Raw genomic sequence first — 13,836 nt, 5'->3', positions numbered from 1 at the left:
GTTTAAGAAAAACACCTTCTTTAATATTTATATTACTATAATCCAATTGTTTTTCTCATTTACCCAGAACCATAAACGACTATGCTCTAAGCTCGAATCTGCACTTGAAGCACAACCGCATCAACAACAACAACAACAACAACAACGCTAAAAGCCAGAAGTTGAATAATCTGCACAGCAACAACAAGGTCATCGGCAACGGCAACAACAGCAACAGCAACAGCAACCTTAACAGAATGCACGCTCACCAGCTGGATTCGTACCTGGGCGGAGGACCAGGACCCCTCCAGATGATGAACATGAGCAACATCAGCCAACTGCACCATCCGGGGAATGTTTCGGCGAACGAAAGGCCCAACGGAGGGGCGCTGGCCCTGCACTATGCCGCCGCGCGCGGCTGCCTCGATTGTGTGCAACTGCTGGTGGCAGCATCTGTGGATATTTGGTAAGTCAAATCGCAGCCAAAACCTGCCAAATGTCGTATGGAGTGAAAGCTCTGCTGTCGTTCTTTATGTGTTTTATCCAGCATCAAATATGCAATATCCGATGCTAAATGGTGGGGGAGCTCGACGATCGATTGTCGTAGTCGCCCCATTTGTATTTTATTATTTCCTTGATTTGTCCAAGCTCCCATTCGATGGAGTTATCTTTCGATTAAGCAATTACTTCCACTCCACTTATATTGTATGTATATTGGAAAGGAAACTCTGCGCTGGATAAATATAGTAAGCTCTCAAGAATGGGTCACTGTGTTCTACGATTACTGTTTTCCAATGATGCTAGGCATTTTCTAGAATATAATTTCAACAGTTTTCTATATTTAATGCTCAGTAGAGCAACGATCTGATTATCATAAGGCAAACCCCTTCAGAGTTTAGTTTCCCGAATGATTTTGAGCGGAGAAACGATTACCTTGGCCCCATCGAACATTTTGAGATCTCCAAACAGTCAATTAAATGCGCTAATTGAAGCTTATTAGCTCATCCGACAATGAGGAAAGAATGATGTGGAGCTGGGGAGGGCGTGCCAGAAGGTGCTCTGCGATCCAGCAAGTGGGCCAACGATCCCCGCCCGGCTACTCGATTCACCCCAAATTCCTATCGCCCCGAAGAGCACGCGTCCAAAGAAGATTCATTTAATTGTTCCAGCTCCGAATGGGAGCCACATGGCCACATGACTGAGGCAAGGCAAGCCAGCGAAGCGCGTTGCAGCTTCCAGCCGGCTTTGAAGCCAAGTTTGGTTCTATCTTGTGCTATTTTCAATTGGAGTCAAACTGGATGTCGGCAGGCGAGCGGTGAGCGGTGAGCAGGTGAGCAGGTGAGCCGGTGGAGCTGTGGCGGCACCGCCACTGTGCACCACAAAAGCACCGTTGCAACAAGTTTCTTTCATTCGAATCGAAGTGGAGCAACCTCGGACCAGTCAAGGAATCAGAATCAATGCCAAAGCCTGATCTCCACCCCACTCCACTCCACTCCATTCCCATTCTGTTCTCTCCAATTGCCATCTCCCCGCTCTCCTGGCACCCTGGATCTGGTCCGATCTGGTCAGATGCTAGCTGAAATTCATATTTATATCGCGCCGAGCCAGATCAATTGACATGACAGCTGACACAGCGACACAGAAAGCAACAAAAGCTGGCTGCGATGCCGGCTGTTCGATCAGTTCTGGCCAGCGGATAGATTTCACTGGTTCTAACCGATTAACCGATATAACCTTGCCAGCACGAAACCTATTCGCTTTATGGTCAATAACTTTCGAAGCAACCCCCGCCTTAAACTATTCGATAATTTTGTATGCAAAGACGATGCGGAACGCTGGAGATGCTGTTGAATCCTTTACCCAGGGATTGCAGCTAAAGAACGAGGCCTGCTCGATGAGTTCTAGCTTGGGATACATAGAACTAGACAGTGGTTCGGCTTTGGCGAGTCATTATCCAGATTTGTGTAATAATTTTTGTATATATTTTTAATAATATGTTTTAATAGTAATCTAGGATATATCATGGTACCCTAATTATTATATATAAGTTCTATGTTGTGTTTTTGGCTGGATATGCATAGGATATACCTACAAAAAAGATCACTATTTCCTGTCCGTGGTATAGATTGAAGGTGGTTTGTGTATATTTTGATGCAATGAAGCACAGCTCTGATGGATAGAGAAGAACGAAGACTGATCTGATCTGATCTGATCCGCTTGTCTATTCAGCCGGATAACTCTTACGCCAGCCTTCGGCGTAGACCATTTGATAATATTGCGTGGAGAGGCAGCGGCCCGAGGCAGCGCTTCTTGGGGCAGAAAGCTGGTTTGCCCCGCTCGGCGAGTCGGCTGCTGGTGGCTGATGGCTGCCCCAGCTGAGCTTGGGTTGAGCTGGTTGGGGCAGCGTTGGAAGCGGCAGTGGCGGTGGCAGTGGCACTGCCAGCGTTGGCCACTCGATGTTGGCGCTGGCTATTCGCGTTTGGCCAGTCGAAGCGAACGGTGCTTTCATTTCATTTCGTTCCGTTCCGTTCCGTCTTGACTCTGCTCTGCTGCACTGGTGGTGCTGTTACCGTTTACCCACATCGCATCGCACCGTTACAAGCAGCAGCAGCAGCAGCAGCAGCAGCGGCAGTGTCTGTGGCAGTGGCAGTGGCAGCAACATGCGGCCAAAGAATGAATTTGAATTTTGATTCCAAATGTGGGATCTGGCACGGTTTCGTCTCGCTTCTTCGGACTCTGATGCTCGATGCAGCAGCTCGGGCCTGAAAGCTGCGGCCACGCCTCCGCCACCGCCACCGCCTCCGCCTGCCAGTCGCCTCCTGCCCAGCAGCCCCTGCCAGTGCCACCTCAGAGAGCTTGCAACGCGCTGGTCAGCCAGAAGAAGCCGACAAAATTTCGCGCTTCAAAGTATTTCGAATGCAGTTAACGAATCGGAACGCGAATTAATTAACAGTTTCAGTGTACCAAAGAACTGCAAGATACAACAGAAACAACAGCAACAACAGCAACATCGGCAACATCGGCAACAACACTCATCAAACAGTAGCAACAAGATTGAGCTCAATGCTGAAGCCAGCTCGAGATCCAGTAACCGCAACCATGAAAAGGTAGCCTCGGCCGCATCTTCCAGCCATTCAGTTTCAAATAATCAATTGGCCAGGCAGCGAGGAGGATGCCTCGAAAGACTGCCCCAAGAACAAGCCGAATCGGATAGGACTCCCCACCAATCCGTATCTCAATAAAACTGTGATCGTTTTTTGTTTCGTTTTGCGCGGCTTGGTGGTGTGTGAGTGTGTGTGTGTGTTATACAAGTTATACAAAATTCCAACAACGAAAATATACTGTGAGTGCTCTGTGCTTGTGGAACCTGGAAGGAAAACTAAACCTAATCTAATACAAAATAATCCATATTGAGACTGCAACTGCCAGTCACCTAAATGGACAGCAAACTGTGCTAATGGACTCTGTAATGGCCTATCGATAATGCTGGAAACCTGTAAATACGATAAAGATCTGCATCGGCCAGGCTCTGATAGGGCTTCAGTATAAAAAGAGATCGAAAGATGAGTGATATATTGATTAATAGAGGGAAATAGTCAAAGATTACATGGGATGTACCCGTGGAATAGATAGAATAGATTGATAGAATCATTAGATGGATCAGAAATGGGACATGGCTTTCTAGAAAGATTACCCACAACTAGCCATGTTTAAGCTAGTTCTACTGCCTTACTCGATTGAATTTAAGTATCGAAAGATACTTATAGACAAAGAAAAAGATAGACAGACAGATAGTTAGATATTTACTTTTATTTCTATGGTTCAGACCGAAAGACACACTTTTTAAGCTACAAAAGATGGAACACAGACAGAACTCTGGACAATTTAAAAAGATGCATCGAAAGATGTAAGAATAAATGTATTCGGAGATGGTCTAGCATATATTTAGGTAGATAGATTGAAATGGATAATGCGATGAGACTCAATTCGTAAATGAAGCTCGAAAATGTATGCTGGAAAGCCCGTTAAGTGGTTGAATGCCCTTGAACTGCCTTGAACTACACTCAGTGGTGGGACAAATGGTTCTGGAATGATCAAATGATCACTTGAAACCCACAAATGGGAGAATATTGAGTCGCTGTCGGTTCCCACAAATGCCTGAATATCATTTAAAGTTTTCTATCAATCGATTTGTAAGATTGTCTCATTGTCGCTCTTTATCTGTCTCTGTCTGTGTCTGTATCTGTATCTGTATCTCCCAGTGGTATATTTGTGTCATCCGAGTCCGAGTTGCTTTCATTCTGCATTCACTCAGTGATCGGCGATTGGCAGCGGCCAGCCACACTTGTGCACGCAAATGTTCAATTAAACACTGCTGTATGTTGGGGCTGCCGCGTCATAAACGAGTATTCATCTAACTGTCAACTGGCACATCTAACGAGGTGCGTGTGAGGCCTCTCCGCCCCATCCCCATACCCATCCCCATACCCATCCTCCTGCTTTCGTCTGCACGTCAATTATTCCGCCTTTCATTTGTCGGGGCTTCAATTTGGTTTTCTATATGGCAAGACACATTAAATAAATTAAAAAATAATTATTAAATTGCAATTAGAAAAGAAAAACACACACAAAACAAAAAACAACAGAGCAGAGCAGAGCAGTGCAGAAAGGAGAAGATATCAAATTGGGAATATATATATATATAGATATATATTTCTTACTGTATTTTCACCTATTTCACCAAAGAAGCCACAGCAGAAGAAAAACCAAACAGAAGCTGAAACAGAGGAGAGCACGTCATGGTATAGGCGGGTGGGGGAGACGTCGGAGGGGGGGGAGGGGGGGGATAAAGATGAAAAATCAACTTTAATTGGTTTACAATTCATTTCTAAAGCGAGAAAAGCTGGAAAATGTAACAAGTCGTCCGAAGTCGGACGAAGAAAGCCACTTGAAGCGCCTTCTTCCACGCTCTCTCTCCCTCTCACCCTCTGTCTCTCTGGCTCTCTCCCTCTCTCTGTCTGCGGTGTATCTCACAGTGCCCGGTGTCGGTCTCGGCTATGCCGTGTGTGTGCAATACCCATGAAGTCGTAAGCCAGTTGACTAAGTGAACAGTACAGATGCGAGTGCGAGTACGAGTACGAGTACGACTACGAGTACGAGTATATGTATATCTGCACATTACCCATCATCGTCGCCACCGCTTGGCAGCGCCAGCATCATTGGCGAGGGGCGAAAGCACAGTGGGACAATGGCTATGAGAAGGGAGGTATAATTTCCAAAGGAGATATAGTAGATAACATACAGATCAAATGAGAGAAGCTTGACAGATTGCCTGATGGCAGCGGAAATATCCAAGTATTAGCTTTAAAGAATCTTTTAGTATAAAAAAGTAAGAGGTAGCGATGATAGACATCTATAGGGCTAGTGGAATACATTACTAATAGAATAGTTCGGAGGAGCAGAATATAGTAGAATGAAAACTTTAGCCGATTCAAGCGGAAGAACTAATAAAGGCTTTCTATAGGATATAGGATAGGGTAGGATATAGATTATAGAAACTCAAAAAGATACATGGAAAAGAACCTAAGATAGTTGCAAAGAAGATACCTGTATGGAAGGGAATATACAGATATGTCTAATAGTAATCCAGTATACCATAAATGACCGCTTGCACGTTTGCCCCACTGTGTGGCATGTGGAAAGCAGTGCTGTGCTCGCGTTGCCAGCTAAATGGTAACAGCAGCAGCAGCAGACGCCACACGGCCCGCGGCATCTACTGGGAGTCAGGCGTAACACAGAGAAACACAGTCTGGTGCACCGCCCCCTCCCCTCCTCCAACGTGTCCACCTCCACCTCTATCTTCATCCCAGTGCAGTTTTTTTTCTCGCTTTTAAGCGTTAATTTCACCAAAATACAAAAAAAAAGATAAGTGCCAGATCGGAGGAGGGGCAGCGGCAGAGGCGGCAGAGAAATAGTGTTTTACTAGAAGTTTGTCGAGCAGATCGAGCATCGAGGGTTTAATCTCGAAGCAGCCACATCGGAAGCCAGACAACGGATCCAGAGCCGGGCCGAAACAGACTTTCGGTTTCAGCAGAGAGATGCGATACTCGTAAAGTGTGTTCCATATAAACCGGGATACGATACGAAACGATACGATAAATCTGTATACGATCTAGGACGCAGACCGAAAAACTCGATATGCAAATCCACGAAACCGAAAAGAAAACCGAAAAACATCTAAATCAAGTGATTTTTCCTAAACCAGTTTCATATTTTTTTATGTTTGCTCTTGATTCAGTGTTAAGTTTAACGGTATTGGGAAAACCAGAGTGAAATAAACGGAAAACCAGAAGGCAAGGCAGAAGAAAACCTCAAGGCACGAGTGGTGCCAAAAACGAAAGTGTTGACTGTTTTTTTGAGTAGGTAAGCCAAGGCCATGAAGCGATCAAGAGATTCCTGCAAGTCCAATTCAACACAAGCACCAAGCACTTTACCAATCAAACAATCAATCAAGCAATCAATCCAATCCAAACTGAGACTATCGCACACACTCGAACACACACACACCACCCCAGCCCACAGCCCCTGCCACAGCAAATTGTTCTTGAACCTTACCAACACTGGCCATCCGTACAACCCTCCTTGCAATCCCATCCCTCTAGCTACTTCTCCACCATCAACGTTAAGAAGGGCCTGCTGGGCCGCATGACCACAAGTCTGACCTCCTACCGCCGCAGTAAACAGAAGAGCAAATCGAACAATGACATCCACACGATCATCGCCACAGAGGTAACGGCCGCCATCCTCAGCAGCAGCACCCACAGCAGCAACTCGGAGATCGAGCAGGGCCCCGCGGAGCCAGGAGGCCAGGATCTGGAACGGGACAGCCACAGCCATAGCCGCGGACAGGAGACCCCCAATCCCAGTGATCTGCACGACCTAAGTGAGCTCATGATGGAGGCACACAAGCACCAGCATCAGCATCCGCACCAGCACCAGCATCAGCAGAGGAAAGCCGCTGTGGAGGCTGTCAGGGATCGTCTGGATGTGGAGGATGAACCCGACTCCAATGATGACGACGAGGCCACGCCCATGCTAAGCGGTGTGGGCCGGAAGGAGCAGAACAATCGCCGTAGTGTTGTGAGGTTCGAAGGGGGTACTCATAAGAGATCTTAATAACATTTTCCTGGCACCCAAATGCTCCTTTAATGGACTCTTTAGAAATATTTTCAAATGTTCTCAAACCTCAAAGAATACGAGTAATGAAACTAAATATAAATATTACCAATTGATCATAAACATATAAGAGTAGTACAGATGTAATGTGCGATCCAGATTCAAACCTTACTTCAGTTCAAAGGAATAGGTTTTGATCTAGATCCGTGCCGATTGAACAATGGTTCTGATGATGTCTCATACTCACTTCTTTGTTAATAGCAGGAATCAGCACTTTCGAATGAGCGGAATACCCATTATTGTAATAATAATACATTAGATATAGTTTGTTACAAATTGTATAGACTTCGACCCGTTTCAAATGTTTTTTTCCCACAAAACCACAGATCCACATTCCATAATATGAATATCAGAGCTTTCGATCGATCGATTAATGATATTCCACAAAAAAGAGAAGAAAGAGCTGGCAAATGAACAGCTAGAAGAGCGTCGAAGGGGAAAGATGATGAACCCATGCAAGCCCGAGTTCAATCTGTCCACTTCTTCTGATAATGTTGCCCGTTGTGATATCACTGTATTGCGATGGCGTTTATTTTTTTTGTAGCCTGAATGGTTTGTGAATGCCGTGTGAATGGCTGGTGACTGCCATGTGAATACTTTAGGAGATTTAGCTATTTTTGTAAGGCTCAAATCTGGCGATCATGCCAGACTTTTTGCTCATTAAACACTTGATTTTTCCTCTCTTAAGCCGACTAATTGAATGCCAATTTATATGAACGTCTTTTTTGTCTTTTTTGTTTGTTTTTTTTTCGTTTCTTTTTCTGTGGCACGCTTTTCCTTGCCGATTGCAGCGCCAATACGCAAATGGACAATGATGTCACGCCCGTCTATTTGGCAGCACAGGAGGGCCACTTGGAGGTGCTCAAGTTTCTGGTGCTTGAAGCCGGCGGCTCGCTTTATGTTCGTGCACGCGACGGCATGGCACCGATCCATGCCGCTTCACAAATGGGCTGCTTGGATTGCCTCAAATGGATGGTAAGCTGGCTGCGGCCAAGTGCCTGTGCAACACATAAAATTTGGCTGCCATGTAGTTAGCAAACTGTAGCAGCAGCCAATGGGGGTCAATTGGAACATTCGACTCGGCTTGGCCGCGAACTCGTTTTGTCCGCTGTCCGCAGTCCGTAGTCCGCTCTTTTTTCGGTCCTGTTTGGGGTAACGGGGTTCTGGCGTCTTGACTAGTTTGTCGCCTGGCCTATTCAATTTATCAATTGGGGAATGTGTCCGACGAGAGAGTCAGGGGAGACCAAGCAACGAGAGAGAGAGAGAGGTAGAGAGTGGCTTATGCAAAGCCACACTTCATGCAGGAGTATCTTGCAGATACCCGCTGACAATGGCCCATGCATTGTATCCTCCTGTGTGCTCTCCCTGTCTCGCTCCCTCCCACCAAGAACCAGAATGAATTTTTCAAGATCATCGGTGAAGGCTCGCTGGCAGTAGAAAATCACCTTTCTAAACTGAACTAAATAGTTTTCATTTGCCGTAAGACCCGACGGGTGGAAAACCACTTTCCACAACACAGCCAAAAGGCAGGCTCTCGCCGGACAGTGACACAGTGAGCGTGTACAGCGAGACGCTGAGTGGACAGTGAGATACTCAACCAAGTAGCCGTCAACAGACACTGAACAAACAAGCAAATATCGTATCAAACAGGACAATGAGATGCTGAACGAATAGTGAGACACTGAGTGGACAGCAGGTTGAACGGTCAGTGCAGCACTCGACAGACAGTGATTCAGTACGTGAGACACTGCAGTGAGTGGGAAAGTATTCGCCATAAAAGATCACTAGAGTGCGAGTACTTAAGCGAAGAGAAGATGGGCAAATACTGGGTCTATCTATGTAGGATAGGACGCTAAAAGTCGGGGGTATTTTATGTGGGACTGTAGAAACAGAGAGTTACTTTCAAGAATCGGAAACACCGAATAAACGGTCCCATGCGTTGCATCAGAGACTATAAAATACCAACTATCGTTCGATGCTCCGTGGTACATACGTGGGCTATCCTTCAACTATGACCGCTGTCCACTGCCCATTTTGGCTTCGTCTGTTTCTCAATCCCTCAGTCTTTGTCACGCGCTCAAGTCCGTCCCAAAAAACCAAAAACAATATACATTGTTTGGGCATGACACAGTAAAGTGCTGCTCGATTCTTTCACACGAAAAACCATGAAAAACACCGCCATAAAACATCTTCTTGGTGCCTCAGGCAACATCTTGGTAATTGCATCGTCTTTGGACACTGGGCACTGAGATCTCCAACGGGGTACCGGTCTAGGACATGGCTGTTAGGGACACTCTTTTGTGTGGCTAATCACTAATGCATTTCGTTTATTGTTTGACATTTCTCCATGCAACAATCCACAGGTTCAAGACCAAGGAGTCGACCCAAATCTGCGCGATGGCGATGGGGCCACACCACTGCATTTTGCCGCCTCGCGCGGTCATCTGTCCGTGGTGCGTTGGCTGCTCAATCACGGAGCCAAGCTGTCGCTGGACAAGTATGGCAAGTCCCCCATCAACGATGCGGCCGAGAACCAGCAGGTTGAGGTGAGTACGAGCTTGCAACCTGCTACCTGCTACCTGCCACAAGCTAACTCTCTGACCTCCCTCATCGCCTGCAGTGCCTGAATGTGCTGGTCCAGCACGGGACATCTGTGGACTACAACAGCAAGAACAGCGTGCAGCGACACAAAACACAGCAGCAACTGCAACATCAGCAGCAGCAGCAGCAACAGCAGCAGCAGCACCATCAACAGCAGCAACATTTTAGCAGCAGCTGCAACTCGAACTCGAACTCCTCGAAGCAGACGAGCCGCAGCAACACAATCAAGTCCAAGTCATCGTCCACACTGAGCTCCGATGTGGAGCCCTTCTACTTGCATCCGCCGGCAGTGAGTGGGGGCGCTGGAGGATCGGCCATGGGCCTGGGCATGGGCATCGGTATGGGAATCTCGCGAAAGAACAGCGATGCCCTGTACTCGCAGCAGTCGCGGAGTTCCTCAGAAAAGCTCTACAACGGCAGCTCCTCCATGGGAGGCAATGGAGGCGGGGGCGGAAGCAGCTCCACGGTCGGCGGGGGAGCGCTGCTGCCCAACGATGGGCTCTACGTGAATCCCATGAGGAACGGCGGCATGTATGCCACGCCCTCGCCAAACGGCAGCATCTCGGGCGAGTCGTTCTTCCTGCACGACCCCCAGGACATAATCTACAACCGGGTGAGAGATCTGTTCGTGGACTCGGACTGCAGCAGCGTGAAGCAGCACAACAACCACCACAGCCATCACAGCCACCATCATCAGCAGCAGATAATGCAGTCGAAGGCTGGCAATGCTATGACCATCCAGGCGGATGTCCACTCCAGTTCCAGCGGTGCTGGCAGCGGCTCCGACGAGTCCGTCTCCATCTCGTCCAGCTTCAATTCGCCGAAGAGCAGCAATCACCATCATCAGCAGATGCGCAGCCAGAGCTTCAACCGGCATGGCAGCAGCAGCAATATCAGCAACAGCAACGGCAACGGCAACATCAGTGGCGCCAAGAACAACAACAACTACAAACAGCACAAGAACATGGCCAGCAATGGCAGTCAGAATGGTGGCGGGGATCACGATTACGAGGACATCTATCTGGTGCGGGAAGAGTCGCGCAAGCAGCACCAGCACCAGCAGCAGCACCAGATACAGCTGCAGCAGCAGCAACAACAGCAGCAGCAACATCAGCTGCAACAGCAGCAGCAGCAGCAACATCAGCTGCAACAGCAGCAGCAGCAACAGCAACATAAATACAATGTGGGACGATCTCGGTCGAGGGACAGTGGCTCCCATTCCCGTTCGGCCAGCGCCAGCTCCACACGCAGCACGGACATTGTCCTGCAGTACAGCAATCATGTGCGTATATCCCGTCAACAAAATCCCCTTAAAACCCCCCCCATTGACCAATTATTTTCCATTATTTTGTAGCACTTGAACAACAAGCGGAACAACAGCATCTCTAGCAGCAACAACAACAACAGCAGTACCAACAACATAAGCAACAACAACAACAACAGTGTGCTCAATCGCAACAAATCGCATTCAATCATCGGGCTGCACAGCAGCAAATACGAGTCCTCGCTGAAGGACAACTACAGCTCGAAGAACGTGAATCTCAAGAACCAGCTGCTCAATGGCGGCATCAAGAGCGACACCTACGAGAGCGTCTGTCCGCCGGAGGATGTGGCCGAACGCACCAAGCAGACCCACAAGAACTCCATGATCCGCAACAATCTGGTGGATGCCTCCATGCCAGCGATGCTCGGCAGCAGCAGCCCCAATATTGCCCAGAATGGCACTGGCAATGGCAACGGAAGCGGCAGCAACAGCAACAACCATCAGAACAACAGCAACAACAACCTGGGCAGCAGGAACCTGAAACGGGTATCCTCGGCTCCCCCCATGCAGAACGTGGCTTTGGGTTAGTTCACACAAGATACTTTTGCAGTAGATCGGGCTAGAATTAAGGTGCAAAGTCCTTCCGGATAGCAACAACATTCTGTGCGCACAGTCCTATGATAGCCACCTATAGATTTGGTAGACTGATGCATACTTGATACCTAGATCGCATAATTATTAAGCTACCATTGCAAGGTTTAATAAATCCCATTTCTTATCCTTTCTCCAGTGAATGGACCTCCGCCACCGCCTCTGCCACCACCGCTGCGAGCTCCGACACAGCAGCAGCAGCGCAACAACTTGAATGCCGAGCAACCGAGCAACAATATCAGCAGCAGCAACAGCAACATCTACAAGAAGAATGTGTACGGAGTAAGCTCCCCGGTCTCCACCACTGGCAGTGGCAGTGGCAGTGGCAGCGGTGCAGTGCCAGCTCCTGGTCCCATTGTCGGTGGCAATGCGAATGCTGCCAGCGAAGCCGCCGACTCCGACTCTGGCCTGGAGGTGATCGAGGAGCCGAGTCTGCGGCCATCTGAACTAGTGCGGGGCAATCACAATCGCACTATGTCCACCATTTCAGGTGAGCTGCAGTTGGGTTATCCAGCGAATCTTGAATATGAATGTCTCGAATATCTGATCAGTACTGGAAATAGACCTTGGAAATTCAGGGAAATATCCTGTGGCTGTTTTTATAGTATATATATATGTGCGATTTGATCTGGGAGCCCCCATTTGAATTAGTAATGCATCAGTAGTAAAGTGTATCAGTTTTTGCCAGATGCCGTATATATATATATGTATATGCCCAATATATTTTATCATGTCGTTCATGACCTAGAAATCATCTATCAAATTGGGTTCTCTCCATTCGAATCACATATCTCTTTGGATACGTTGGAAAATTTCAAAATTTTATAAAATAACGTTGCTGCTGTTGCAATGGAAATGAATACTTCCGAGTCAAGCGATGAAGTGGACCTAATCGATATTGGGACTGTAAGCTCATCCACACTGGGCAGGGACCCTCGCCGGAAGAGGCTGCCAAAGTATCATTCCGATCAGTGGTCTTTCGATATGGATTCCCTTAGGGAGGGGCTAACCAATACACCGTCCAACAAGGACAAGTACATTATCTACAGTGTTGGCAATCCCACGCTCTTCCTCAAGTCCCTCGACCCGCAACAGCTCAACGATGATGAGGCAGAGCTGCTCGACAAGCACTTGACGGATGTCAAGAGGGTCCCACCACATTCGCCGATGCGCCCCGATCCCAATGTATTAATTGAGGGCATGAGACGCGAAGGTGTCCAACAGAAGACCTTCAAGGGCACTAGCAACCGTGGCAAGCTGGCCAAGGGCGTATATAAAGGCAGATACAGGGCCCCATGTGGCGATGTCAGGATCTATCCCAAGCACGATGGCGTTCGTAACAAGGCTGGGCCGAACGTGGACACTGACTCCATTCCCAGTACCAGTCGGGGCCTGGCTTCGAATCCAAAGCCGTCCCGCAGCCGCTCCAGAACCATTAACACCAGTGGCCAGGCCACGAAGGACGAGCAAGGACGCAAGCCCTCGCGTTGGGATTTTCCCCAGGCGGCTGCCAGCTCGAAACACATTCCAGAGGCCAATTTCAACATTAAGCAACCTCTGAAAACGCCCACTGCCAGTAACTCGAAGCACATTCCAGAGGTCAATTTCAACCGCAAGGAACCTCAAAAACCTCCCATTTGGAAGGACTTCCAGAAGAAACACTAACAGAACACCGCTGCCCCCCATTAGACGAATAAACAAAGCTTCGAACATCAACATAAACATCTTTTTCTGTCATTTCCGAGGTCTTTCACCTCAGTCAACAGACAGTCGTCAAGAGCCGTTGGGGTCTGGTCTGGCTCGGACATCGGCGTCAGAGACCAGTGGCTTGTGACTGTCAGTCTGCATTGATTGATCAATTAGGGGAAATTTGCCAGTCATGTAGGTCGATTGGACAGGATGAATGCCCTGCAGTCTGCAAACAAGTTTGCACCAATGAGAACCAGCTGAAAAGGTAGACAGGCAGTGACTTTGGAGGTTTGCATAGGAGAGGATGTCTCTGTTAAATGTCTCAATGGACTCAATGAAAGTGTTTGCTGTGTATATTGGTTGAAGTTGGACGCTGTTGGCTGAGGTTTAGTTCATAAAATCACAGCCATACTCAT

General features: G+C 47.9%; 1 protein-coding gene across 3 annotated transcripts in view; it reads left to right on the top strand.

Moving 5' to 3' along the window:
* Positions 1–13,836, top strand: part of f (espin protein forked) — a 53,235-nt gene that overhangs the window by 32,465 nt on the left and 6,934 nt on the right. For 2 of the 3 annotated variants that reach the window (XM_033382402.1, XM_001354579.4), the window contains 6 exons: positions 68–445; positions 8,007–8,190; positions 9,579–9,761; positions 9,836–11,098; positions 11,171–11,663; positions 11,871–12,221. In XM_033382402.1, coding sequence (XP_033238293.1) covers positions 68–445; positions 8,007–8,190; positions 9,579–9,761; positions 9,836–11,098; positions 11,171–11,663; positions 11,871–12,221 — 2,852 coding nt within the window. Of the gene's footprint in view, positions 1–67; positions 446–2,754; positions 3,087–6,641; positions 7,125–8,006; positions 8,191–9,578; positions 9,762–9,835; positions 11,099–11,170; positions 11,664–11,870; positions 12,222–13,836 lie in introns of those variants that run through there. The other variant, XM_033382403.1, reaches the window with a different exon arrangement.

Source organism: Drosophila pseudoobscura, chromosome X (genome assembly GCF_009870125.1).
Source record: "Drosophila pseudoobscura strain MV-25-SWS-2005 chromosome X, UCI_Dpse_MV25, whole genome shotgun sequence".
NCBI classification, from domain to species: Eukaryota; Metazoa; Arthropoda; class Insecta; order Diptera; family Drosophilidae; genus Drosophila; species Drosophila pseudoobscura.
The sequence above is the reverse complement of the archived record's forward strand: the minus strand, read 5'-3'. Positions and strand labels throughout refer to the sequence as shown.